This window comes from Lagopus muta, chromosome 1, assembly GCF_023343835.1.
Source record: "Lagopus muta isolate bLagMut1 chromosome 1, bLagMut1 primary, whole genome shotgun sequence".
NCBI lineage: Eukaryota > Metazoa > Chordata > Aves > Galliformes > Phasianidae > Lagopus > Lagopus muta.
In genome coordinates this window covers 703,700-731,061 of record NC_064433.1, presented here as the reverse complement: position 1 = coordinate 731,061, position 27,362 = coordinate 703,700, and the positions used below count along the sequence as shown (strand labels likewise).

General features: G+C 50.4%; 1 protein-coding gene across 3 annotated transcripts in view; it reads right to left on the bottom strand.

Annotated features, from left to right (window-relative positions):
* The window catches only part of PPP6R2 (protein phosphatase 6 regulatory subunit 2), a 72,961-nt gene that overhangs the window by 28,140 nt on the left and 17,459 nt on the right, over positions 1-27,362 (bottom strand). For all 3 annotated transcript variants that reach the window (XM_048925511.1, XM_048925529.1, XM_048925521.1), the window contains exons 2-6: positions 26,059-26,185; positions 13,084-13,329; positions 8,406-8,592; positions 7,093-7,230; positions 294-359 (exon numbers count right to left, since the gene is read on the bottom strand). In XM_048925511.1, coding sequence (XP_048781468.1) covers positions 294-359; positions 7,093-7,230; positions 8,406-8,592; positions 13,084-13,310 — 618 coding nt within the window. In that variant the 5' untranslated portion in view covers positions 13,311-13,329; positions 26,059-26,185. The remainder of the gene's footprint in view (positions 1-293; positions 360-7,092; positions 7,231-8,405; positions 8,593-13,083; positions 13,330-26,058; positions 26,186-27,362) is intronic.

Sequence of the window (27,362 nt, the reverse complement as noted above, 5' to 3'; positions counted from 1 at the left end):
AACATTGAATTATTAGAAGCTTTAAGAGATTTCAAAACCTAGGAGAGGATCTTCCTGAGCAGAACGGTGAAGTTCAGTCAGAGATTCCATAAAGTGAGGACTGCATTTCATAAAGTGACGACTGTATTTCAACTTCCTGACCGAGTGCATTAACTTGTGACTTTCAAACACAGTATTTCACCCTTCCTTCTCACTGCCTCCTGCACAAAGAAAACTAAATGATTTCATAAAGCCCTTTACCTTGCAGGACCTTCTGCCCACAGACACAAAACACGAGTTCTTGCCATACTCACATCCTCATCCTGGCTTGAATGGATCAGCTCCACAAGTCTCTGAATAATTCTTGCTTCGTTAAGCCACTGCAGGGAAAGGAAGGGAAAAGAAAATCGTTGTATTGCAGCATTCAAAACAAGAGGATCCTTGAGCAGCTTGGCATAACACAGAGTCCTCTCCTTCTATTTCAGAGTCAAAGGCATGGAACAGTACCTATAGGCACAGGTCACAGAAACCACACAATCACAGGCTGGTCTGGCTTGGAAGGGACTTTAAAAACCATCTGGTTCAAACCCCCTGTCAGACAGAGATGCCTTTTAGTTACCATCAGAATCCACGCCCTGCCAGTGTGGGTTCTAAACTAAACACTGAAACACCTTTGGAAAACACGATCAGTCATTCAACAGATCAGCCACAAATGCTATCTCATCTGAAGCAGCACGAGCATAACTATCAGCATGCTCTGCTGCTGCCACTTCCTACCCTTACAGCCACTGTTGTTTACACCAAACAGCTCCAACTCTGCCCATGCTGTTATTACAGCTCATCTCCCTGCCCCATCCCACACCACAGACTTCCTCCTATTAACTCAAGCTATCACTTCACCCCAATTCCCCGACCACACGCAAACAAAGCACAACCACCTGCAAGGAACACCTTCCAGTTTCCCTCTTCCCAGTTCCACCTCCAAGCTCAGCTCCTCAGCCCATCTTCAGCCCAGTTCCTAATGGCCTTCACCCCAGGCAAATGGCCGAGCGTGTAACATCACTCACACCAATCACTCACATCCTCCATAATGCACTCTTACTTGCTTTGGGAATGACTGACCAAACCATAATTAGAAGGAAAATAACTTTGGAGGTTTCTGCAATGATGTTATCTGCCATCAGCCTTCAGATGAGTCACGGAGGAAACCAACAGCCTCCCACCTTCATAAGAAAGCTCTGTGCATCTCCCCTTCAACACTGTTTTTTATTACCTGGTCCCACAGCTTCAACCATCACAGAACTACAGAACTTCAGCTGGAAAAAGCCCTCGAGATGAAATCCAGCCAACTAAAGCTCATCCAGTGGAGCTGATCCCTGCCATGCCTCCATGTGTTGCCTCCCCATCTCACAGAATCACAGCATCACAGAACTGTAGGGGTTGGAAGGGAGCTGCAGAGCTCATGGAGTCCAACCCCCTGCCCAAGCAGGTTCCCTACAGCAGGTTGCACAGGTCGGCATCCAGGCAGGTCTTGAATACCTGCAGAGCAGGAGACCCCACAGCCCCCCTGGCAGCCTGTTCCAGCGCTCCATCACCTCACCACAAAGAAGTCCTTGCACACATTGGTGCAGAACTTCCTATGCTGCAGCTTGTGGCCGTTTCCCCTCGTCCTGCCTCCATGCACCATTGAACAGAGCCTGGCCTCACCACTCTGCCCCCCACACCTCAGGTATTCATAACCCTGGATCAGGTCCCCTCTCAGCCTTCTTTTCTCCATGCTGAACAGACCCAGTTCACTCAGCCTTTCCTCATAGCAGAGATGCTCCAGGCCCTTCACCATCTTTGTGGCCCTCCGCTGGACTCTTCCCAAGAGCTCCCTGTCTGTTTTGTACTGGGGAGCCCAGAACTGGACGCAGTGCTCCAGATGAGGCCTCACCAGGGCAGAGCAGAGGGGGAGGATCACCTCCCTCGACCTGCTGGCCACGCTCTGTGCAATGCACCCCAGGATGCCATTGGCCCTCTTGGCCACAAGGGCACACTGCTGGCTCATGGCAACCTGTCGTCCACCAGGACACCCAGGTCCCTCTGTGCAGAGCTCCCCTCCAGCAGCTCATCCCCCATCCTGTACCGCTGCATGCCATTATTCCTCCCCAGATGCAAGACTCCACACTTGCTTTTGCTGAACCTCATCTGGTTTCTTGCTGCCCAGCTCTCAGCCTGTCCAGCTCTCGCTGAATGGCAGCACGGCCTTCAGCCAATCCTCCCAGCTTCGTATCATCACAAACTTGCTGAGGGTGGCTGCCATCCCCTCATCAAGGTCATTGATGAAGATGTTGAACAAGGACCCAGCACCGACCCCTGGGGGACAACACTGCTCACAGGTCTCCAATCAGACTCTGCACCGCCAACGACGACCCTCTGTGCTCTGCCACTCAGCCAGTTCTCAACCCACCTCACTGTGCACTCGTCCATCCCACAGCTTTGTTATAAGGATGGCGTGGGAACTGAGGTTAATGAGAATCTCCTCATTTCTAACTTAAAACAACCAGAAAAGAAAAAAAAAGCACAATAAAACCTGCCCAGCAATGCCTCCAGCAGCCCCTCTAACAATGAGACTGCTCACCCCTGTGCCAGGGCTGCATGCTTCGTTTTCATCCCCAATTACACACCCCAGATTCTGACTGCAATCCCTCTGTATTCCCACAACAGGAACACACTGAGTGGCTTTGAGAATGAAAACTTACATTCCTTTTTCCTGCAGGTTTCCTTTCTTCATGCATTGGCCTCTGTAGATGTGGCACAGTGGTATTTCAGCCTATTCTTACTGCATGCAGAATCCCTGCCACACCAATCTCTGCTATCACAGGAATTTTTACCCCCTTACGAGTTCCAAAGTCCAGGGGTTGGCTGTAATGGGGGGCAGGCAGGGATGGGGGGGCCTGGAGGCACTGCTAGAAACTGCAAGGACTCCCAGATCAGGGCAGCCAGAGTGGTGATGTGCAGGATGTGCAAAAGTGCTGAGAAGACAATGTTATGAATTTAAGCACACTGCTCCCTGGATCCTCATTTTGCATGGAAGAAAGGAGAGTCAGGCACTGCACAGGAGTCAGATGGAGGTTGCCATCCTGGAAGCTGGCATCGGAGGAAAGAACTCTTCCAGCTCCATGGTGATATTATCACTAAAAAGAATCAACCCTGGGGAGCAGTTCTGCTAAAGCTCTTCATTGAAGATTTAGAAAAAGACCTTAGCAAGTTCAGGAACATGCAATTGTAGAATCACAGAAGAGACCTTTGAGATCACGTAGTTCTGACTCCTTGCTATGGGAAGGGACACCTTCCACCAAACCAGGCTGCTCAAAGCCCCACAGTATCAACTTGGGGGGCAGGAGCAGACATGCAGGAAGGGAGAGCCATCATCCAGAATGACCCAAACCAAGTGGAGAAGGTGGAAGAAACCTCAGCAAGATCAACAGAGGTAAAAAGCATCGAGGATGGAATAACCCCAACAGCAGGAGCGAGGGTCAGGAATCGCCTGGGCTGCTTTGGGAGGTGCCAGCATGGGACAAGAGCCCCAAGATGTCCAAGGGAAATTCCAACTTGATGCTAGGGCAAGAAATCTCCACAAAATGCAGTGAAATAGAGGATGAGTGCCTGGATATGTCTCTCCTCTCAGAGATATTGGAGACTCAGATGGACAAGGCCACGAGCAATCAGCTCAGAGGTGGAAGCCGACCTCCACAGGGAGCATCCAACCCATCCAATCAGTCAGTGCTGAGAAGAATCCATTGGATCAGGACTTCAACAATGCTCCTTCTTCTGAAACCTGCTGCAAATACACCTGGTAACAGCATGACTTTGGCTTGGCTATTCCTCACGAGTCACAGCACCAACAACAGAGAAAAGAAGGACAGCACACAGCAGCATTTGTTGTGTGCTACCATGGCTGCCCGCATCAACCCCCCCAATGGAAAGGCTGCACGATGCTCCAGGTGCAAGAGGTGAGAAGATGGGTACAAAACCATGGAAGTCCCTCAGCTGGGAGAGCTGCAGTGCCTGGCTGCTCCTCAGCACTGCCCAGAGAGAAGGAACCCAAGGGGGACCAGCAGATTTCTCATCACATCCCACCTATTACCATGGAAAATCTGACAGCTGTGAGCACCAGGTGAAGTTTGTCCTTCAGACCCCAACTGGGGAAGACAGACCAATTCTCCTGTGTGAAGGTTATAAAGCTGTACTTTATACTTCAGCAAGGATGAGGACGTGAAGGGTGTGAGAGACCTGGAATTACTGGCTCTGCTTCACATCAATTCCAAACATATGCCACCAGTATGAGATGTGGAAGCCTCTGCTAGGCACCAGGTCTGCTTGCATTTTTCCAGGTAAGACTTAAGATGGAGGACAGACTCCTCTGATGTCACTTATCTGTCCCAGTATTTAAAATGCTTCAGGAAGCAACCCGTCTTTAAGTCTTCCTCCTACCTCAAAAGCAAATTATTTCTTTCTTTGACAAATCTGGAGACATTCCAGGATCAAATGATGGTGATCAAAGAAAATCTGCACCCGTGAGCACAGTGCAGGCTTCGTCTGAGGATACTGGCAGGTAAGTGCCTGAAAGACCAGCCACTGGAAGGACCTCTTCAGAGGTTTCTGACAAAGACTCCTCCAAATATTTCCAGCTGTGAAGGACCTGGGGAGCAGACAGGTCTGTGAAGATGCCATGCAGACATCACTTACATTGCACTTACCCTGAACCTGGAGGCTCCCTCACACAGTGCTGCTCCTCAAACTCAGAAGTATGCAGGAACAGCACATCCTAGCAAGGCTTCCTCCTGTTAACACAGCTCTCCCAAACAACAAAACCTGATCTGTGCCAACCAAGCACTTTTCTATCAGGTGGGGAACAGAAGGAAGCTGATACAGAACTGTCATTTTGCCATGTAGGCTGCATGCCCTCAGATACAGATGAGGGAAGAAAAAGGGAATCATCACCCCAGATGCTCTAGGAAGGTATGAGGTGGCACTGCCAACCTTCTCCCTGCTGCTGCTCATCCACTCCTGCTCCCTTGCAACTCCCTTACTACGGTATGAGGCTGTGCAAAAATGAAAACCAAGAACACAAAGCAACCAACCAAGGAAGAGATCTGGCTGCAAACAATCCCAAAAGGCAAAGAACACAAGTAAGAGAGAGGTGTTCTCTGCTGGATCTGTTCCCAGCTCCGTGTCACCCTGAAGCCACAAGAAGACTTCAGCTGGCAGAGGTTCAAGAAGAGCTGGATGGGCAGAACACGCATGAAGGGGCAGAGGAAGGAAAACTGCCTCTTTTTGTGGCACTGCCAACCAGAAATGCTCGTGGGATTGCTGGCCCAGCTCCACTCGGCTCTGGAAGCCAAACGTTTCTATTAAAGACAGAGAAAATCTCCACCCTGGCCAACATTGTGCAGAAAGGAGCAAACTTCCAGTACACATCTTGGAGGGTTCACCCAGCAGAATACACAGCACAGAGCCACCAGCACCACCCAACCATCCCACAGTCTCTAAAAGTGAGGGCAGGGAATGGCAGACCTGCATGCAATCACCAGGGAGTTCTCTGATCTGCTGAGATGACAACGTGAACATTAAATCCACAGTGAGATGCTGTGAGACCTGTTCCACAGAGCAGCACGAATTTGGGCTCTAAGGGACCATCTTGGTAAACCTGATGTTGTCAAACACACCCAAGTGAAGCACAGGGAAAGCTTTCACCAGCACTGCAGCACTGGCTGCAAAAGTGGTGTTTTCACACCCACCTGATGTACCCTCGAGAGCAGCACTTCCTAATGGCTAACAGAAAGCACCTCTCAAACTTCTCCTGGACCAGATTTCCAGCTTCTAAGTCACACAGATACGTGGTAGAAGGCATTTTGTTGGACAGATGGTTCTCACAGGCCACTGGGGAAGCAGCTGGAACACAACCTGGAGATCCTGGGGTAACATCAGAGCTCCCCAAACCAGACAGCTCCAGATGTGCCCTCCTGAATTTCAGTACTGCTGTGTTTCTTTCTGCCCTTCTCAAGTCTCTGAGCTGCCACATTTTAACCTCTCCAGGACAACACTCACATTAGGACCATTTGGAAAGAAATTCAGCAGCATCTCCAGCACCATACGGTGTCTTTAATCTGTTTTCTTGCTCTTTTTTTGACTGTGTGAAATCTTTCACAGGTGGAATTCAGGTAGCAGGAAGGGTTAAAACATACGTGGCTGCTCAGGGATGGTTGTTATTTGGAAGCCTGGATGTTTGGAGGTTTCCCAGATGAAAGCCATCCATCCATCCACAAAAATGCTGCTGAGTTAAAACGTTACTTTAAGATCAGAAGGAGAAATAATCACATTATCCTGGTAATTGCTACGCTTTGCTACTGCAAAGCTGTTGTGCAGCTCTGCAAAGCACACTGCTAAGCTCTGATGTCTCAGGGCTCTGGACACAGAAGGGTTGGGCAGCAGAGCTTGCCAAACATACAAAGCCTGCTGTGGGCTTCAGAGACACGGTGCAGATTTCCACACAGTGCACTGCTCTCCTCTGGTGCAACGCCAAGGAGCCAAAGAGGGCTGCACTCCTCCAGCCCTACAAAGCTGCTCCCAACACAGGGCACGAGGCAGCCTCACCCAGGGAGACAAACCTGCCCTACCTGTACAACAGACAGCGCCTCAGTGAGGTTCTTCACAAGGGAGCACGTTAGAGAGGAGGGGGGAGGAGATATCACCTCCAGAAGTCACGCACGCTCTTGAGAAGAGTGGAGAATTAAACCCATCTCTGCCCCAAACGACTGCTCTGAAATTCAGAACACTGGGAAAGATGACAAATTTCCTTTGTGAAAGCTCTACAGCAACAGCAACTGAAGTAAACAGTGGTTGCTATATGGAAAAAGGAGCTGGAATCCTTTCCTGCTGGGGGCTCATCCTGCTGGGCAGGCCTTGGGCGGCCTGCAGGGCCAACACACCCAGCACACCGAGCCCAGCATCCAGTAAAGCAGCTCTCAGAAGAGCAGATCCAACTGACAAACAGAACGACATCCCTCCAACAAACAACCAACCCTGAGCCCAACGTGGAAAAGAAAAAAAGCAGCACGTTCTCACGTTCAGCACTTCCTGCCGTAGCGTCGCGGGCTCCACGCAGCTGATCAGACGAAGCAGGAGGTCCATCATGGCTGATGTGTCTATATGCTTTAGCACCAGGCTAATAAATTTGTCTTTTTTCCTTAGAAATGTGATCACCTGAGAAACAGAAACGTCATCATCAGCTGCTACAGCAACAAAGAGATGAGACACCGCCACGTTTCCTATCCTCTGTGCTCTGGGCTCAACCAGCAGGCTGAGAGCCTCTCAGAGGGGAGCTGGGACAGCATTCCTGTGTCAAGGTAGCATGAAATGAAATCTTTTTAGCTCTCTTTCCTGTGACACAAACAGCACAAGTGAGTGAGTTTGCACAGAATCACAGAATGGCTCCAGTTGGAAGAGATGTCAAGGATCACGAAGCTCCAACAGCCCCACCTCATGCAGGGCCACCAACCTCCCCATTTCACAGCAGCCCAGGCTGCCCAGGGCCCCATCCAACCTGGCCTCCAACACCTCCACGCATGGACGGGGCATCACAGCCTCTCTGGGCAGCTGTTCCACCACCTCACCGCTCCCATAGCAAACAACTTCCCCCTCACATCCAACCTCCATCTGCCCTCCCTCAACTCCAAACCATTTCCCCTCGTCCTGCTCTCATCTCCCCTTTCCAAGAGTTGACTCCCAAGTCCTCTTGATAGGCTCCCTTCAGGTCCTGCAGGCTGCACTGAGGTCACCCCACAGCCTCCTCTTCTCCATGCTCAACAAGCCCAGCTCCCTCAGCCTGGCTTTGCAGGACGTGCTGCAGCCCTCTGCTCATCTCTGCGGCTCCTCTGGCCCCTCTCCAACAGCTCCCTGTCTTTCTTGCACTGGAGGCCCCACACCTGGACGCAGTGCTGCACATGGGGCCTCAGAGGGCAGAGCAGAGAGGGACAATCCCCTCCTGTCCCTGCTGCCACCCCCCTGCTGATGGAGCCCAGGTTGCCATTTGCTTTCTGAGCTGTAAGAGCACACTGCTGGCTCCTGTTCAGTTTTCCACCCACCAGGACCCCCAGGTCCTCCTCTGCAGGGCTGCTCTCAAGGATGCTCCTCCCAGTCTGTGCCTGGGATTCCTCCAGCTCAAGTGCAAAACCTCACACTTTGCTGTGTTAAACCTAATTCGGTTCACCTGGGCCCACCTTTCAAGTCTGCTGAAGCCCCTCTGAATGGCATCCCTTCCAACCACACCACTCAGCTTGGCGTCACCAGCAAACACGCTGGCAGTGCTCTCGATTCCATCATCCACGTCACTGATGAAGCTGTCACAGAGCACTTAAAGCACTGAATGGAACGGGTACCTGCTCTGTTTTCCTTGCAATGAGATTCCCGATGGTCTTGCTGAAGAAGCTGGCGAGCAGTGGGTTCAGGGGCGGCTCGTGATCCAAGAAATCATAGAGGATGTTGAGCAGCGTCTCATCCCCCCCCAGCTTGTCGTTGATCTGGGGCACGTCGGAGGTCAGCAGCTCGCAGGCGGTGTTGGGGTACCTGTGGGCACACAGCTACAGGTGAAATGGAAACTCTGGTGGACATGGGCACTGGTGGAGGTTATGGAGCAGCACTGCCCTTCGTGGGGTAGAAAACACCATGAGAATGAGGGCAAAATGAGGGTCAGTGGGGCATCTAAGGAAACGCTGTCCCTAGCATGTCATGTATGGCTGTTTCACCACTGGATTATGTATATAATTGAGCACAGATGGATCCCTTCCTTCTCCTGGCTTTGTTTCTTGCTCTTCCAGGTGGGCTCGTCAGAAACATCCATGACCAGGAAAGATAATGATGTGCTTATAATTAATAATGTGTTTATAATCAGGCAGGTGACACAGAGGAAAGACAAAGCCCACCCACTGCTTCTCGAGCTGCTGTCTGCAAGCAGAGCAGCTCATCTTCTGTGTACTTTTCAACAGCAAAACCCATATTTGCTACATAATTAAAAACTCCTATCCAATTAATAATACAAGAAACCCCACAGAACAGTGCTGCAGCAAATGCATGTGTGTTCTTCAGTGAATGGTGTCATGCCATGGGACACAAAGCCAGCACAATTCCCACTTGTAGTTGCTATGTAACGTGTGCTATGGCTCCTAACTATGGAAATATGAAACAGTTGTACCAGTGTGGCAATCTGTACAGCCCAAAGGGAAAGCTGTAACGTTTGCTGCTGCCAGGGATGGGAAACATGGAGAGGCAATCCTCCATCCTCCCTCACCAACAGCACAGGACTCAGGTTAGGGTGAACGCAGGAAGCTGAGCAGCCCACCTCTCTTCCTCTCCTTCAGCAGTTACTGATGACAGAGCCTTTCTTTATCCTCCCACAACCTCTCATGAGGTTGCCCACCTTTGCTGTGCCACGCAGTGCACATTTCCCATACCGTGGGCTTTGCTGAATCCATCAAAACCCTTCCTGATGACCCATGGAACCCGACTTCCCTCAGCTGCTCCCTGCACTGTTTGATGGCAGGAGCCAGCCTTGGCTACAAAGCACAAACAGATCCCTTTTTTGGGGGGGCAGGGAGCTCCATTGGCACGATGCAGAAGCCAGATGTACTGGTTCAGACATCACCCTGGAGCCTCTTAAGAACTCTGTTGCATTTTCCACTCTGTTCTGCTGTTTTTTAGGCTGACCAGGGGAGCTCCTTTGTACTCGGATTCCTTTAAATCACACAGCTGAGCACCAGCCTGGCATCACTTCCAATGATTTCCTTCCAAAGCCATTTCCCCACGTCCTTCCTTTGGTGAGGGCATACCTTCACCTGCAATGGGTTATTCATCTCTCTTTAACTAAACCAGCTTCCTACTACTTAAAACACTCTTCATACCAGCTCTGCATGGATCAGGAGCGACTGAAATGTTTCCAAGGCCAGCTGTGAGCTTCTCAGCCTTCTGCAGCTCCTGACCAGCTGCTCCACGTGAGTGCAGTTCTGATTCTTCCTGCTATAAACCGCGTTATCATCAGCTTGGGATTTGGTTTTTATGTCCTTTTTGCTGCTAGAAGGATGGTAAATTTGAGTACATTATGGCTCCTGTTACAAAGTGATTTCACAGCAGTCACATTTCTTACAGCTCTTAAGGTTACAAGGAGCCATTCCTCCTTTTTTTTCCGGCTCACTGCTCCACGTAAAAGGCATTTATGATTCCTATGAGCTCACACGCTGTGCCTCCCTGCAACACACACCCTGCCACCAGGCAACAAGTGAAATCACTCATTATTATGGGGTGTTCCACTCTTGCAGGCCTTTCCACCTTCAAGTTTCACAGCCAGGCTGAATGCTGCACCCCCTTCCATCAAGGCACTGCCCCCCAACCCACTGCATTTCCGTGCTCTGGGGACTCGTCCCCTTGCTCCACGCTCAGCTCCTGGCCACGCAGCCCAGCCTGACACAACCACCACCTGCTGGGCCTCTCCTGTGAGCACTGCTCCTCAAGCAGCACGCGCTCCTCGGGTTTGAGAGACACCCTGGTATGCCAACAAGTTCATTATAAATGGTAATTACAGTTCCAATAGTTGAATGTGCCGCTTGGATGTGCTGCAGCCCTTCACCTGGTTGCTACGTTCTGCCTGCTGTGCTTCCATGGGGATTTAAAGCTGAGCTGCTCTCTGCAATTCGTGAACTTTCACCTGACTGGCAGCTGGTCAGGAGCTGGCATGGGCTGCCTGGGGGATGTGTTCCATCCCTGGGGGTGTTTCAGAACACTGGAGATGTGGCACTTGGGGACACGGTCCGTGGGCACGCTGGGATGGATTCGGGTTGGATTTGGTGACCTTGGAGGCTTTGTTTTTCCAACCTGAATGACTCCCACGATTGTGTGATTCCAGGACCAAAGCGCTGTGATGATTCCAGCCCTGCACCATGCACCACTCCGAGCTGCACATCCTCCTAAACCCAGCAGGTTTCTCTCTCCTGCTCCAGTTCAGAAACTTGCCTAGCTTTTTCCTAAGAGCCAAAAACTGGATTCCTTTTGGATTTAGAGTTTATTCCTCCTGCTTAGGTGTTATCTATCCCCAAAGCCTCCTCAGTTTGTAATGAGCTTAGACCCTCTCCCCTCTCTCTGGTGTCTCAATGTGCTTTGGAAATGCTTCTCTACCCATTTGTGTGCAGTGCTGGAAGAATCTCCCAAAGCAAACCTGGAGCTGCCTGAAGCACACACGTATCCTTAGAGCCTGCAAAAGGCACGTCCTGCATGTGAAATTCAAGGCAGCTGGAAGTTAATGCTCATGCCAAGCCACATCTCATCCTTTACCTGTTTGGCACGGATGAGAAAAGGTTTCCAGCTTACCCCACAGCACAGAGGACCAGAGATGTCTCAAAATCTCAAAGGAGCAGGACATACAGAGATGGCCTGGTTAGCAGCACTACGGGGTACCTGCAGTGCAAGGGGCACTGTGTGAATAAGCACCAGAGGGGCACTGGATCCCTCTTTCTCTCCTCCTGCACAAGATGGGCACGTTGCAGGAAAGGGACACAAGTCTCACATCATTCACCATTTCCTCAGCTCCTTAACTTTCACTGCAAAGGAAAGCATTATCCATCCTCTCCAATAAGGACAGCAGTGTAACACAGACCCTCCTGGTGCCTTCTGGAAGATCACCTGGGTAGGAAGAAGCCTTGCAAAGTCATGCACACAGTGCTCCACTTTCCTGCCATTTGCTTACCTACACACCCTCACCTGCACAGACCTGATCAACTGCTTCACCAAATGAAGCTGAACAGCCCCATCCCTTCCGTGTATTGCCAGCAAATGCAGCACCAACCAGCACTGACCACTCCCACAGCATCCTGCTGGTTTATTTAGACACCAGGCAGCCTTTCATTTTTATGTAAACTCAGCAAAGAAAAACCAAACTTCCCAAATCCGAAAGGCAAATATTTTCAAGTGTGCACTTGGTTTAAATGTATAAACACAATTTGGTGTGAGAAACGCACATCCAAGAGTTCACCATCAAAAGGAAGGGTGGCTCTGCCCTGCTGGATGAATAATGAAACCAAGAGGTTCTGCATATGCAGCACACTGAAAACATGACATCTTCTATTCACAGAACAGCTTGAGTGCTTCCAAAGGGTCGACTACTGATGGAGATCAGAGTTGTAGCTGAGCAGAATGCTTATGCTCTGCTTGCAATGTTGACTGGAATGCACTGAAGGCACTTTGGAGATACTGATAAACTCGTGTGCGATGTTTTGAGCAAGCAGCAAGGCACCGTTTTCTTTTTTAGGCAAACTGAATGAAAAGCCACCAAGAGCAGAGAAACAAACCTCTGAAAGCTCCCTATAGATGCTGTGGTATCTCTCACTGGAGTGCTTGAAAGCTCCCCTGCAAAACGACACGGCCACGAAGCCACTCATTTCTCACATCCAGACTTTTTAGTTTCTACTAAAGACAGAGAAAATCTCCACCCTGGCCAACATTGTGCAGAAAGGAGCAAACTTCCAGTACACATCTTGGAGGGTTCACCCAGCAGAATACACAGCAGAGCCACCAGCACCACCCAACCATCCCACAGTCTCTAAAAGTGAGGGCAGGGAATGGCAGACCTGCATGCAATCACCAGGGAGTTCTCTGATCTGCTGAGATGACAACGTGAACATTAAATCCACAGTGAGATGCTGTGAGACCTGTTCCACAGAGCAGCACGAATTTGGGCTCTAAGGGACCATCTTGGTAAACCTGATGTTGTCAAACACACCCAAGTGAAGCACAGGGAAAGCTTTCACCAGCACTGCAGCACTGGCTGCAAAAGTGGTGTTTTCACACCCACCTGATGTACCCTCGAGAGCAGCACTTCCTAATGGCTAACAGAAAACACCCCTCAAACTTCTCTTGGACCAAATTTCCAGCTTCTAAGTCACACAAATACGTGGTAGAAGGCATTTTGTTGGACAGATGGTTCTCACAGGCCACTGGGGAAGCAGCTGGAACACAACCTGGAGATCCTGGGGTAACATCAGAGCCCATGCAGGACAGAAAAGGAGCACCTACTTGAAGCGGACCTTCTCATCCATGTCCATGGGGGGTTCATGTGTGATGAGGTTGACCAGCTCCTCCATGCAGTGCTGCTGGCAGAGGAAATCCAGCAGCTTGCGGTTCTGAGCCTTGCACTCCTGTAAGATGTCATCTTCATCCATCAGCTCGTGAAGTGTCACATCTTCTTTATCCAGCAGCTTATCCACGTGCGACGTCGTGTTCAAATCAAACTTCCAGAACATGATGGTGGGACACACCTAGCTGGAATGCAGAAGAATATCAGTCAGTTTTCAGCCTTCGTTCGTTATTCCTCCTTTATAATGGCTTTAAAGTAAAAGAGGGGAGATTTAGCTGAGATATAAGGAGGAAATACTTCACCATGAGGGTGGGGAGGCCCCTGGAGGTGCCCAAGGCTGTGGATGGAGCTGTGGGCAGCCTGTTCTATGGGAGGTGTCCCTGCCATGGCAGGATGGGCTTTTAGGACTTGCAGGCCAGGTCATCCCACAGTTCTGCAATCAGCAGAGCGTAGAGACTCGTGGTTTGTATCACCTAAAGGCTGCAAGGCTGGGCAGCCAAAATCCAGGCTGCAAAATAAGTTCTGTTCCCAACCATCCTGAAGCAGACGATGCTCAACAACCTGCACGTGTGTCAGCCCAGGGGCTCCACATTTCATAGCTCTTCCAACTGGGACTTAAGGCTGTTTACCAATAGAGAAGTGGCAAAAGGTACTAAAAACCAAAGCCAAACATAGCAACTGAAGTCACCATTTCCTCCTACACGTTCTATTAAGTATTTGCTGCAAGGGAGCCATCCTCACCATCCTCCTCCTCCACAGAAAGCTTCACGTGGCCATTTTACATCCATCTGCAGCAGAGCAGAGCCAAACACCAGTTCTGGGACGCTGCCTTCAAGTTGTCACTAAATGGAGAGCTTTGTGTTTCTCACTTTCAACCCCATCCCTTTCTTTCATCCCAACCACTTGCCTCCTGGTTATCCTGACCTTTCTCTATGGGAGCTGTACCAATAACAGCTGCTTTTTTCAGCTAGTTTCCCCAGCACACCTTCACAGCTCATTCATGATGCCAGAACAAGGCAATGCCCAGATCCATCCTTACCAACCTCTTCTCAAGGCCCTCCTCCAGCTTCGTGCTTCCCCTCACAACTCTGCCCCATTCACCAGCTGGCTTTGGACTTCAGCATTCTGAGGCAGAGATCCCACATCTTACGAGAAGCTGAGCTTGAAGAAGGCTCCGAAGAGACTTCACTGCAGCCCTGTAGTACTTAGAGGGAGCTGATAAACAGGACAGCAGCTCTGTACATGGGCAATGGGACACAGGGGAATGGCTTTAAACTAAAAGAGGGGAGATTGAGGTCAGATCTGAGGGGAAATCCTTCACCCAGAGGCAGTGCAGCCCTGGTATTGCTGCCCAGAGCTGTGGGTGCCCCAGACCTGGAGGTGCCCATGGCCATGGATGGGACCCTGGGCAGCCTCAGCTTGGGGGCACTGAGCTCATGGTGGGGGTGGGGCTGAGGGGTCCATCCCAACCCAACCATTCTACAGCTCTGTGATCATTAAGGTCCCTTTCAATCTAACCACTCAATGGCTCTGTGATCCATGAGGTCCCTTCCAATCCAACCATTCTACAGCTCTATGATCATTAAGGTTCCTTCCAACCCAACCATTCCACGACTCTATGATCCATAAGGTCCCTTCCAACCCAACCACTCAATGGCTCTATGATCCATAAGATCCCTTCCGACCCAACCATTCTACAGCTCCATGATCATTAAGATCCCTCCCAATCCAACCATTCTATGACTCTATGATCATTAAGGTCCCTTTCAATCCAACCACTCAATGGCTCTGTGATCCATATGATCCCTCCCAACCCAACCATTCTATGACTCTATGATCATTAAGATCCCTTCCAACCCAACCACTCAATGGCTCTATGATCATTAACGTCCCTTCCAACCCAACCATTCTACAGCTCTATGATCCATAAGATCCTTTCCAACCCAACCATTCTATGGCTCTATGATCATTAAGGTCCCTTCCAACCCAACCATTCTACAGCTCTATGATCATTAAGGTCCTTTCCAACCCAACCATTCTATGGCTCTATGATCATTAAGGTCCCTTTCAATCCAACCACTCAATGGCTCTATGATCCATGAGGTCCCTTCCAACCCAACCATTCTACAGCTCTATGATCATTAAGGTCCCTCCCAATCCAACCATTCTACAGCTCTATGATCACTAAGGTCCCTTCCAACCCAACCACTCCATGGATCTATGATCTATAAGATCCCTTCCAACCCAAACATACCATAGTTCTTTGCTCTTTAAAGACCCTTTCAGTCCAAGCCATCCCAAGATCCTACAAATGCATGGGCTGGATCCCATCAGAAACAGAAGCAGTATCTTGACCACGCATCACAGCTAGAAAACCACAACACACACAGAAATCTCCCTTCAGACATCCAGGATTGGCCATTTCAGCCGAACCCGCAGCATCAGGCTGCTCAGACAGCCATATAGGAGTACCAGGCCAGGGGTTTTGCATGGAACTGGCAGGCCAGGAGCTGTGCAAACAAAGGCTGAGCCTAGAAACCTGCCCAAGTGTCAGATCGATCAGTGTGGGCTGATCCCAGCCTTTTGGGAACAAATCCCCTGCCAAAAATAGTGCCAATTCTGGCAGAAAGAAGCAGTTTCTAATCTAAGCTTTCAATATTCTTGATGTTAAAAAAAAAAGTTAAATTTCAGCATTACAGCAATAAGCAAAAGCTTCTGCATCTGCCCCATCCAGCTACTGAAAATGCTCTTAAATGAATTTCTGAGTTCAGAGCAGCCATCTGCATTTCCAACCTACGTGACACCCTCCCAGCAACGCTGCTTGGCCGTATCGTGTGTTCATTACAAACTGTTCTTCAGATATTTTTAACTAACTGTGCTTAGCTGTAAATTCATCGAGAGAAAAGCTGACATAAAAGGCCTTCATCTGAGGAATGTTTGGGTGCACAGCTAACCTAAATACGTATACGTTCCATGTATAAAATGTGAAATGATGCTAATAAAGCCATGAAACCACGACAATGCCTTATGTGTGCATGGACAACACGTGTAAATCCTACCTTTGGAAGATCAGCCCTTTATCAGTCAGTCCATTCCACCTTTTTTCCCATAACTTTCCATGGTTCTATTAAGAAAAGCTGTCCAAGTCATAGGGGAAGCCAAAGGGCTGCCCTCTGCCTTCGCTGCATTCTTCTTCCTCAACCCAGAACCTGTCCAGAGCAGCTTTGAGCTACAGGGCTGTGCTGCTTGGATATTTAGAATACTGTGCCTGGTTCTGGGCTCCCCAGATCCAAAACAGACAGGAATCTCCTAGAAGGGGTCCAGTGGAGGGCCATAAAGATGACACAGGGCTTGGAGCATCTCCTGGATGAGGAAAGGCTGAGTGAGCTGGGGATGTTTAGCCTGGAGAAAAGGCTGAGTGGGGATCTGGTACCCACTGTAGGGCACCTCCTTTAGCAGAGGGCTTGGACTCAATGATCCCTTGAGGTCATGTGGACTGATGGAACAGAAGTGCTCCTAAGAAATGAGATGTCCCCAGAAAGAACCTGAGCTTCACTGAGGAGCACAGCAGCATCTGCTGCTCAGCAGGACCCCCAGGCACTGCAGCCATCCCATGTGGAAGGGATGGGGTGGCTCATAGAGAAAGGATGCAGAACAAGAAATAAGAGTCTGTTTCTGGTGTCAGGAAATGAACCTATAGAATAGGAAACAAAGCTGAGGAACTTCTAAATATCATAATGCTAAGCACTAAACTCACTGCTGAAGTTAAGGAAAGCAAGGTCACTATAGATCAGAAGAAGCAGAGGAAGATGGGGAGCCAATGAGAAACAACAGGAGCATCCTTCCCTTGCTCCATGTGGCACTGCACAGCCCAAGAAAGGAAAAGCAGGGAATTAAATCAAGCTGGGGCACCTTACACCTCTAAAGGCAAAAGATAAGAATAAAAAACACGCAGATTTCCAGGAATGAAGACCACAGAGAAGGGGATTCTGCTGATTTTAAAACGTATAAAGCATGCAGTGCAGATCTGTGCCACAGCTTTGGGGTTTGGACGGGGCTGGTTAACACAACCCTGTGCTCTCACAAAGCTGAGGGCTCTCAGGCTCTTCCATCCAGCACAAAGGGCTCTTTGCAACTGAAAGGCCTTGTGCAGAGGCCACTTTTGGAAACATCACATCAAACAGAGCCACGTAGGGAAGTCAGTCATGGGAGGTGAGGAAAGGAAGCACAGCCTGCTCGCCACGAGGAGCTCGGTCACTGTGAAACCAACCGTGCACAGTTGTAACTGAATGAGGACAAAAGCAGAAGTGGGCCTTTCTGGAGCCCAAGCCTCTTCCTCAGAGGCCAGGACACTATTTGTTGCTTAGAGCAGGGGAAGGAAAACAAACCCATGTAGGCTGAATAATCACGTGGTCTGCTTGCTTGTTTCCTCTTGCAGAACTGCTGAACCTTCTTACAGAGCTCAGCTTGGTCTCTGTAGGAGGGAACTGTTTTTCACGTGCATGCTTTGCTGTTGAGGAAGTCCCAGTCCTCAGGTCAGCAGGCCTTCACTGGTGTGTCCTGAAGCCTGAAGAACAGCACTGTGTTCAGCATTCACCAAGCCACAACACCCAGACCACCTCCATCTTAGGACAGACAGACATCAGCTCAGTAAAGGGATGGACACCAAAGGGACGAATCAGTTCCTCTTGCCTTAGTGTAGCAAGGAACTCAAACAGTTTTTAATCCTACCTCCTAACTTCCCAGGTACAAAACTCTGCTATTAAGAACGGATATTTCCACTCACTTTTGGTGAATTGCCCCAAGTTTCTCCATTGAACCAGCTTGCTGCTCTGTCTTCAGTACCTAAGATGGGTCCTGGGACTCCCAGATCCTCAGGTGGAAAAGCAAGACTGTGGGAAGGATAAACCCCCAGTGAACCTCAAACTTGTGCAGGATTTCTGCTCCAGCTGGATGGATGGGTGTAAATCTATAGGGCCCAATGGGATTTATTCCAGGGTACTCAAAGAGCTGTCTGGTGTCATCATGAGATGATTCAGAGAGGTCCCAGTCTACTGGAAGAAACACACAGATGTGGCAGTTAATGACATGGTTCAGAAGGCTTGGTGGGGATGGACTGATGGTTGGATTGGACCTTAGAAGTCTTTTCCAACCTTAATCATCCTGTGACTCTATAGAAGCTGGCAAACATTGGCCCAGTTTTCAAGAGGGGGCAAGAAAGAAGACCCTGGTAATTAATTACAGGCCTGCCAGTCTCACCTTGGAGCCTGGCAAAACACCTGGAAGACAACGCAGCCATTGGTCACAGCCAACATGGGTTGACGAGGGGAAGGTCCTGTTTAACCAATTTAGCCTTCTTACATGATGGGCTGCCCACCAAACTGACCACGGAAAGCCAGCTGATGTCATCCTTTTGGGTTTTAGCAAGGCTTCCCAGCATCCTTCTGGATAAATTGCCCGGCATACAGCTAGCCAAAAAAGTGACTTGGTGGGTGAGCAATTGGCTGACGGGTTGGGCTCAGGGTTTTGTAGTCAGTAGGGTTACATTAAGCTGGTGGATGGGGTGGATCACTCTGCTGGGGTTCCGCAGGGCTCCATTTTTGGGACAGTTCTCTTCCATGCCTTCATCAATGACCTGGATGCAGGACTGGAAGGCATACACCAACTAAGTTTGTGTACAACAGGCAACTGAGGGTCAGGGAGGGAGGTGAGGGAGGGTCAGGTAGGGGATTAGGGACAGGATCTGCACCAGAGGGCAGTGGGCATAGAACAGGTTCCCCAGCACGGTGGGCATGGCCCCAAAATGACAGAGCTCAGGGAGCACTTGGACAGACAAGGTTTGTGTTTTGGGTGATGCCGTGTGGAGCGACGAGTTGGACTCAAGAATCCTTGCAGTCTCACGAGTTTCTACGATGGCTTCAGAAGGGTCTGAATAGTCGGAATTGCTGGCCCACATCCAGCTGTACAGCATGAAACCAGCTCAAACTGCGTCACGCTTCAGTCAAACCAACCCCACACAGAGCTGCAGGTGTTGGGCAGAACGGTTGAAAACTGAGGGAGGAAAAGCACCTGGGGGTGTTGGTTGGCAGCTGAACACGAGCCAGCAGTAGCTGAGTACTGGGTAGTACTGGGTAGTACTCAGCTGGGTAGCTGAGAAGGCCAATGGCATCTTGGCTTGTATCAGCAACAGTGTGGCCAGCAGGACTGGGAAAGAACTGCTTCTCCTGTAGTTGGTGCTGGTGAGCCCAGCCTTCAAGCACTGCATTGCATAGGCAACCCTACAGCTCTTCATGGCAACCCTACAGCTCTATCACCGCAACCCTACAGCTCTTCACAGTAACCCTACAGCTCCATCATGGCAACCCTACAGCTCCATCATGGCAACCCTACAGCTCCACCATGGCAACCCTACAGCTCCACCATGGCAACCCTACAGCTCCACCATGGCAACCCTACAGCTCCTCATGGCAACCCTACAGCTCCATCACCGCAACCCTACAGCTCCATCACCGCAACCCTACAGCTCCATCACTGCAACCCTACAGCTCTCTTCATGGAACCCGTACAGCTCTATCACGGCAACCCTACAGCTCCACCATGGCAACCCTACAGCTCCATCATAGCAACCCTAAGCTCCATCACGGCAACCCTACAGCTCTTCATGGAAACCCTACAGCTCCATCACAAAACCCTACAGCTCTTCATGGCAACCCTACAGCTCCATCACCGCAACCCTACAGCTCCACCACGGCAACCCTACAGCTCTTCAGGGTAACCCTACAGCTCCCCATGGCAACCCTACAGCTCCATCACGGCAACCCTACAGCTCTATCATAGCAACCCTGCAGCTCCATCACGGCAACCCTACAGCTCCATCATGGCAACCCTACAGCTCCATCATGGCAACCCTACAGCTTTGGGTCTCTCTCTACAAGAAGGATTGTAAACACAAGTTGCTCAATCAAAGCAACGAGGCTGGTGGAGGTATTAGAAAATAAGATATGAGGATCAGATGAGAAAGTTGGAGCTGTTCAGTTTGAAAAAGAGTAGGCTGAGACCTCATCTCTCTACAACTGCCTGAAAGGAGTTTATAATGAGATGAGGCCTCATCTCATGATGAGGAGATGAGGAGTATATAATGAGTGCCTGCCTCTCCTCTCGGGATACAGGTGAAAGGACGTGAGGGAATGGCCTCAAGTCGTGCCAAGGGAGGTTCAGAGTGGAGATCAGGAAGAATTTGCTCACAAATTGGGTGCAGAGGGCAGCAGGGTGGATCTCATGCCTGGGGGCACTGAACAGACAGGTGGACATGGCACTAAGGGACACACTAAGGGCCATGGTTTAGTGACAGTCTGGGAAGCAGTAGGAGAAAGGCTGGATTTGAGCTGCAGGGTCAGGTCCACAACTTGCACTCACTGATGTGGCAGCACTTTGTGGAGGGCTTCCGCCACCAAACACAAAGCAATTAAGAAGCACGAAGGACTGAACCACAACCAGTTATTCAAAATGAACTTGAATTTCCTACATTTTAATAACAGTGCTCCTTTCTGACAACTTGCCATTCCTTCACCTAACCTCACATCACAGAAAACCACATTCCTGCCATCTACCAACATTCACTGCTGGTCCCCATGCCTGCATTTCCAATTTCGTAAAACTGGGTACATCCTCAGCAATGCAAGGATGTTGTAGAGATTAACAGCTGTGAACAGCTTAAAATAATCTTTCCTTAACTGGGTATTTCCTCAGCGAGCTGCTATCCACCACCAGCAGCCTGTCTTTATTTGTAGTAGAGGCAAAATTGGCCTGAGATACCAAGGGGCCACTGACAGACGTGGACGTATCCAAAACAATCTCTGTTACATCGCTGCTCAAGTTTCACTTTCCTTCCTCGGACAACAAGGAGAAAGAAAAAAAAAAGCTAAATCAGAATGATGGTGAACACGTCGAGGTTTGCCTTCCTGTTGTTTGAAAACAATTGAAATTTACACTGTAAGAGATGGGAACAGGTTGCCCAAGGAGGCTGTGGATGCTCCATCCCTGGAGATGGTCAAGACCAGGCTGGATGTGGCTCTGGGCAGCCTGGGCTGGTATTAAATGTGGAGGTTGGTGGCCCTGCCCATTGCAGGGGTTGAAACTGGATGATCATTGTGGTCCTTTTCAAGCCAGTCCATTCTATGATTCATTCTATGATGCTTGTCCAGTCCACAGATTGTCCTCAGCAGTGCAAAAGGCAACAAGAAAGAGCACAGGAGCAGGATGGTCCTACAGATGGGTGCTGAGCAAGAGGAGCTCTGGCAATCCTGCAGCAGGATTAAGGCTGTCCATAAACTCACCTCTCACCCTGCAGGGCACTCCAGGCAATACGTCTCCTCTACCTCCCCCTGCTTTGTGGGCAAGAAGGATGACAAGCACACCTCTGAGGAGCCACATCTCATTAGTCTGGTCATTCTACACAGGAACAGATGGTGAAATGTTTCCAGCCACCATCTTTCTATTGGGTTATTAAAATAAACTGATGGGTAGATAAGAGCAGGATGAGGGGAAATGGTTTGGAGTTGAAGGAGGGAAGGTTGAGGTTGGATGTGAGGGGGAAGTTGTTTGCTATGGGAGTGGTGAGGTGGTGGAACAGCTGCCCAGAGAGGCTGTGATGCCCCGTCCATGCGTGGAGGTGTTGGAGGCCAGGTTGGATGGGGCCCTGGGCAGCCTGGGCTGCTGTGGAATGGGGAGGTTGGTGGCCCTGCATGCAGCAGGAGGGTTGGAGCATCATTATCACAGAATCACAGAATGGCCAGGGTTGGAAGGGACCTCAAGGATCAATGAATCTCCAACCCCCTGACACATGCAGGGCCACCAACCTCCACATTGAATGCTAAACCAGGCTGCCCAGGGCCCCATCCAACCTGCCCATGAACCCCTCCAAGGACGGGGCATCCACAACCTCTCTGGGCACCAGAGAGGTTCCAGCACCTCACCACTCTCTGGGTAAAGAATTTCCCCCTGATGTCCCACCTCAATCTCCCCTCCCTCAACTTCAAACCATTTCCCCTCATCCTACGCATATCAACCCTTTCCAAGAGTTGATCTGCCTCCTGTTTGTAGGCTCCCTTTAGGTGCTGAAAGGCTGCTTTCCAACCCAAACCGTTCTATGACTGTGTTAAGGGTGGCTATCAGACACCTGCAGACGCTGTGCTTACAGTTAAGATGAGGGTCCAACACCTGCAGTGTGCCTTTGTCCTGACATCCACATCACAGGCGCTGGTGACCCCACAGACATCTGAAGGCCCTCCACAAAAGGCCGACGTCGTTTCTGAGCTGCAGCGTCCAACCGTGGGGAAAAGGCCAAGGATTTCAGGAGACGAGTTCTCTCTAACCATGCAATGCCATTTCTGAAGATGAACTGCTGTAGAATTAAGCTGTCACTCAAAATCTCTCTATTTGCCAACACTACACTGGAGGAATTTTTTAATATTTAGAAGGTATGCAGAGGCTTCAGACACGAGCCAGCACAACACACAGAGCAACCCGTGACAGCACAGATTCTGGGGTAGATGATTAACAATGTGAAGAAAAGCAGAGTCCTCTAACTGTGCGTGTTCTGAAGTCATGGAACCACAGAACAGAACCACAGAATCACCTTCAAGGCTGGAAGGAGAGACCCTGAAGGCTGGAAAGAGATGGAGTGAGTGTTGGGTCCTGCACATCTGCATTATTTTGTCTGGTATTATTGCTGTACCATTGGCTGAGCTGCCCTGAGCTTTGCTATCTGCACATGGGCACATGCACAGCACACCAATCTCCTACCTTCCAGGATGCTCTCCATACAACAAGATGAGCAAAAACAGCCATTGAGGACCAGAAATGAGTGCTGGCATCTCCTCCTGGAAACTGGGAGGAAATGACCAAGATTTACAGGCTCCTTATTTAAGCTTATTTAAGCCTGTGCCTGATAAAATAAAAGACTGAACGTTTTCCTCTTAGTAACTAAGTGGAAACACATGGAAGTGCTGAGAGCAATACATTATCCTGCATGTTTCCAAAGAGAGAATGTTCCTGAGTCCTTCTCTAGTGAAAACACAAAGGAAAAGTGTCACATCAGCACTGTGCCACAGGTGGGGATCCTCTCTGGGTCTCACATCCTTCAGCCTCTCCAGACTCACCAGGCACGGATTCCTGAAATGAACTGGCTTCTATGAGGCTTTCACTCTGCTTTGTAATATGAAATTCCCTTTCTTTTGTCTCTCTGTAAGTGTGAATAGTATTTTTTTTGTGAAAGGAGAGGTTTCCTCTGATTGTAGAATTGATAAAGAGGTTCAGAACACACCTGTGAGTCGGATGACAACAGATCACTGGTGCTAGACAGCATTCAAAGAGCTCTACAGCTTTAAAACACAGCTGCTAAACAACTACTGCAGGGAATCAAAGCCACCGTTTAACCTGGTGAACTTCAAGTCCAACGTGACTACAGAAAGTTTGCTTAAAGCAAACTGTTATGCAATTTGTGAACACACAGCTGGAAATGTACAGACGGACAAGGACAGATCGATGGTTCACCTGAAATCCCCAACAGGGATTCTGCCTGTTTGATAGATATTAAAGGAAAGCAGGAAGGTTGGAACAAAGCACTAAGATCATCAAGTCCAACTCCAGCCCATCCCACTGTGACCCCAGGTGTCACATCCCCACGGTTCTGGAACAGAGGACCCCCCCCAGCTGCCCTGTGCCAGCACTGACTGCTCTGGAAGAATCACACAGAACCACAGGATGGTTTGGGTTGGAAGAGACCTCAAGGATCATGAAGCTCCAACCCCCCTGCCTCCTACAGGGCCACCAACCTCCCCATTTCACAGCAGCCCAGGCTGCCCAGGGCCCCATCCAACCTGGCCTCCAACACCTCCACGCATGGACGGGGCATCACAGCCTCTCTGGGCAGCTGTTCCACCACCTCACCACTCCCATAGCAAACAACTTCCCCCTCACATCCAACCTCAACCTTCCCTCCTTCAACTCCAAACCATTTCCCCTCATCCTGCTCTTATCTAACCTCATAAAAAGTTGACTCCCAAGTCCTCTTTATAGGCTCCCTTCAGGTCCTGCAGGCTGCACTGAGGTCACCCCACAGCCTCCTCTTCTCCATGCTCAACAAGCCCAGCTCCCTCAGCCTGGCTTTGCAGGACGTGCTGCAGCCCTCTGCTCATCTCTGCGGCTCCTCTGGCCCCTCTCCAACAGCTCCCTGTCTTTCTTGCACTGGAGGCCCCACACCTGGATGCAGTGCTGCACATGGGGCCTCAGAGGGCAGAGCAGAGAGGGACAATCCCCTCCTGTCCCTGCTGCCACCCCCCTGCTGATGGAGCCCAGGTTGCCATTTGCTTTCTGAGCTGTAAGAGCACACTGCTGTCTCCTGTTCAGTTTTTCACCCACCAGGACCCCCAGGTCCTCCTTTGCAGGGCTAGAAGTTGTTCCCTCTCTCCAACCCATGCTGCAGCAGCTCTGAGTGGGGCAGGCTGAGGGAGGGGAGTGCAGCCTGGAGAAGGGACAGCTGCAGGGAGACCTCAGCTCCTAAAGGGAGCTTAGAAACAGGATGAGAGTGACAGGACAAGGGGAACAAGGAGCATCAGGAGTTATCACAAGGAAGAATAATAAGCAAGTAAACAGAAGGCATGACATCACTTCTGACTATCGTGTGTTTGCATCTTGAGCGTCGGTCTGGTTTGCTTCTGTCAGAGGAGCCAACAGAGCTGGAACAAGTACAGCTGGTCGGAGCAGCGTCTCCTGAAAGAGACTGAGCAGAAGTAGAACACGCACAGCTTCCCAGGGAAGATGCATTCAGCTCAGTTTGATGGATGAGTTCAGCTCAGAAAAACAGCAGAGACCAGGAAAGGCACAAATGGGATTGAGGAGGTGAACTGACGGGTATTTACAGCTTCCTACAAACCAAAGAATGGAGACACCTCAAAGACACCGAGCAGCCAAGTGTAAAACAGGCAGAACCAAGCATTAATTATGATTAGGGTCCACACAGGAAGAAAAAGCCCTGTGGAACTTACTGCCATAGGAGGTTATGGAGTCCCAAAGCTTTGCTCTGCTGAAACATCGGATTTGTGAGAGCAGCTCACAGGAAGGAGGTTTGTAAGGGACACCCCCTGTCCTCCCCCCCCAAATCACTCTGCAGCCACTCTGGTTCAGAACAAAGCACTCAGCTGATGACTGGCAGCTCCCCTCACGCTGCTGATCTCCCCCCATGTCACCAGTGGGAGCAGATCCCAGCCCTGAGCCAGCTACATTTCCACAACAAGCTCGCCTGTCAGTGGGCCGCACTGCGACTGCCAACTGTTTTCTATTTCTCTATATTTTGCTGGCACGGATGACCACAAATATCTTGTTACCACCCACGTGCTACAGCTTTTAAATGGCTTCCAGAACCATTTTCTCCTGTTTCAAACCAGCAGGTGTGGCAGCTACCAAAGCTATCATGAAACGGTTGGAGGGGATCAGGTCAGGCTGCTCGTGATCCCATCCCACCTGGCCCTGAATGCCTCCACAGATGGGGCACCCACAACCTCTGTGGACAAGCTGTTCCAACCATGACCAGCTCCAGCAGCACCTCTGTTCTCAGATCACCTATACAACTCCCCCAAGCCCTTCTGGGAGCTTTAAGAATGCCTTCTTGCTGCCCAGAGGCTGAACAGAATGAGTGCTTTGCCATAGGAAACAACACCACTCACAGCCGGGTCGCTCTGGGAAACCTTCATTCATGTAGGAACTCTTTGTCTTTGCAGTTTTAGATCACAGAACCTCACCAGGAGCCTCCCAGCAGCACCACAGGACCCCCTCAAACGCCTCCAGGTATTGAATACGAAGAACAACCTCCCTCACAACCACTCCAGTTAAAAGGTGAAAGGCAGATGCAGTACCTTCAGTAGAAGTGACTTCAAACGTGAGATCTTCTCCACAGACAGAGAAACATTTGGGTTATGGTTCCTGGAATACACCCAGCTTCAGATAATTATCTTCATCCAGTGGGAATTCCCTCTCTCTATCCTGAAAGAAAAAAGAAATGTTAGAAAGTTATCGTTAACCAGAGGGAACTGAGGGTCAACAACTTGCCCAAACAAGCTTCCACACATCCCTCTATTCAAACAGAACAGGGACTTGGGCTGTACGTGACAAACACTCTGCAAAGCCATCAATGGCCACCAGATAAACCTGTAATGAACTCTTTCTAATTACCCCTGCCCTCCTGCATTAGGGGTTAACAGCCCCTTCGCTCTGCAGCCCTCAGACTCAGCTGTGAGACTTGTACCTCAGTCAAGAACACGTTTGTTATCTTGACATCACTTCAAAAGAAAGTTATAGGTTGTCAAGGAAACCTAAAAGGTCATTTTCACTTGTTCCAAGAATAATTGCAGCAACAATAGATGTATTTCACATCCAGCCTGGGGCCCCCATCGCTATGGAGGCAGCAAGGCAGCCAGTAGAGGAACAGCTCCTGGAGTGCAGGGCTGGCACGGGGCTGGGCTGCTCTCAACCTGCTCAGCCCCCACCCTGGCACAGCCCAGGGTCAGCCCAGACTGCCCTGCATGGGGCCCAGAGCTGAGCCCAGCATCATGTTACCCCAGTTCAGAAGAACGCTTGCATTCATTCTTGCAGCCCCAACCACCACCATGAGGTGGGGGATGAAGGATGGAGCACAGCCCTGCCAAAAAGGCCCTGTGAGGGGGGACAGCTGAGGGCAGCACTGTGCCCTCACAGCACTGAGAGACAACCAGAGCCTGCGTGCATCCAGAACCAGCAGCGTGAGGGAGGGGATCTGCCCCTCTGCTCTGTGCTGGGACATCTCACCTGGAGCACTGCGTCCAGATGGGGAGTGCTCAGCACAGGACACACACCGACCTGCTGGAGTGCGTCCACAGCAGAGACACACAGAGGGGCCCAGGCATGGAAATGCTCCCAACCAGGACGGGCTGAGAGCTGGCGCTGTGCAGCTGCACAAAGGAAGGCTGCAGGGAGAGCTGAGAGCGGCCTTCAGTACCTGAAGAGGCTGTGGGAAAGGAGGGCACGCACTCTTTTGCAGGCTCTGCGTCACACGACAGGAGGAGATGGCTTCCAACCAGCACAGGAAGACTGAGGCTGGCTGTAAGGAGCAAGGTTTTGGGCTGAGGGCAGCCAGGCGCCGCACAGGTTGCTCCCACGGCTGGTGCTGCCCCATCCCTGCACG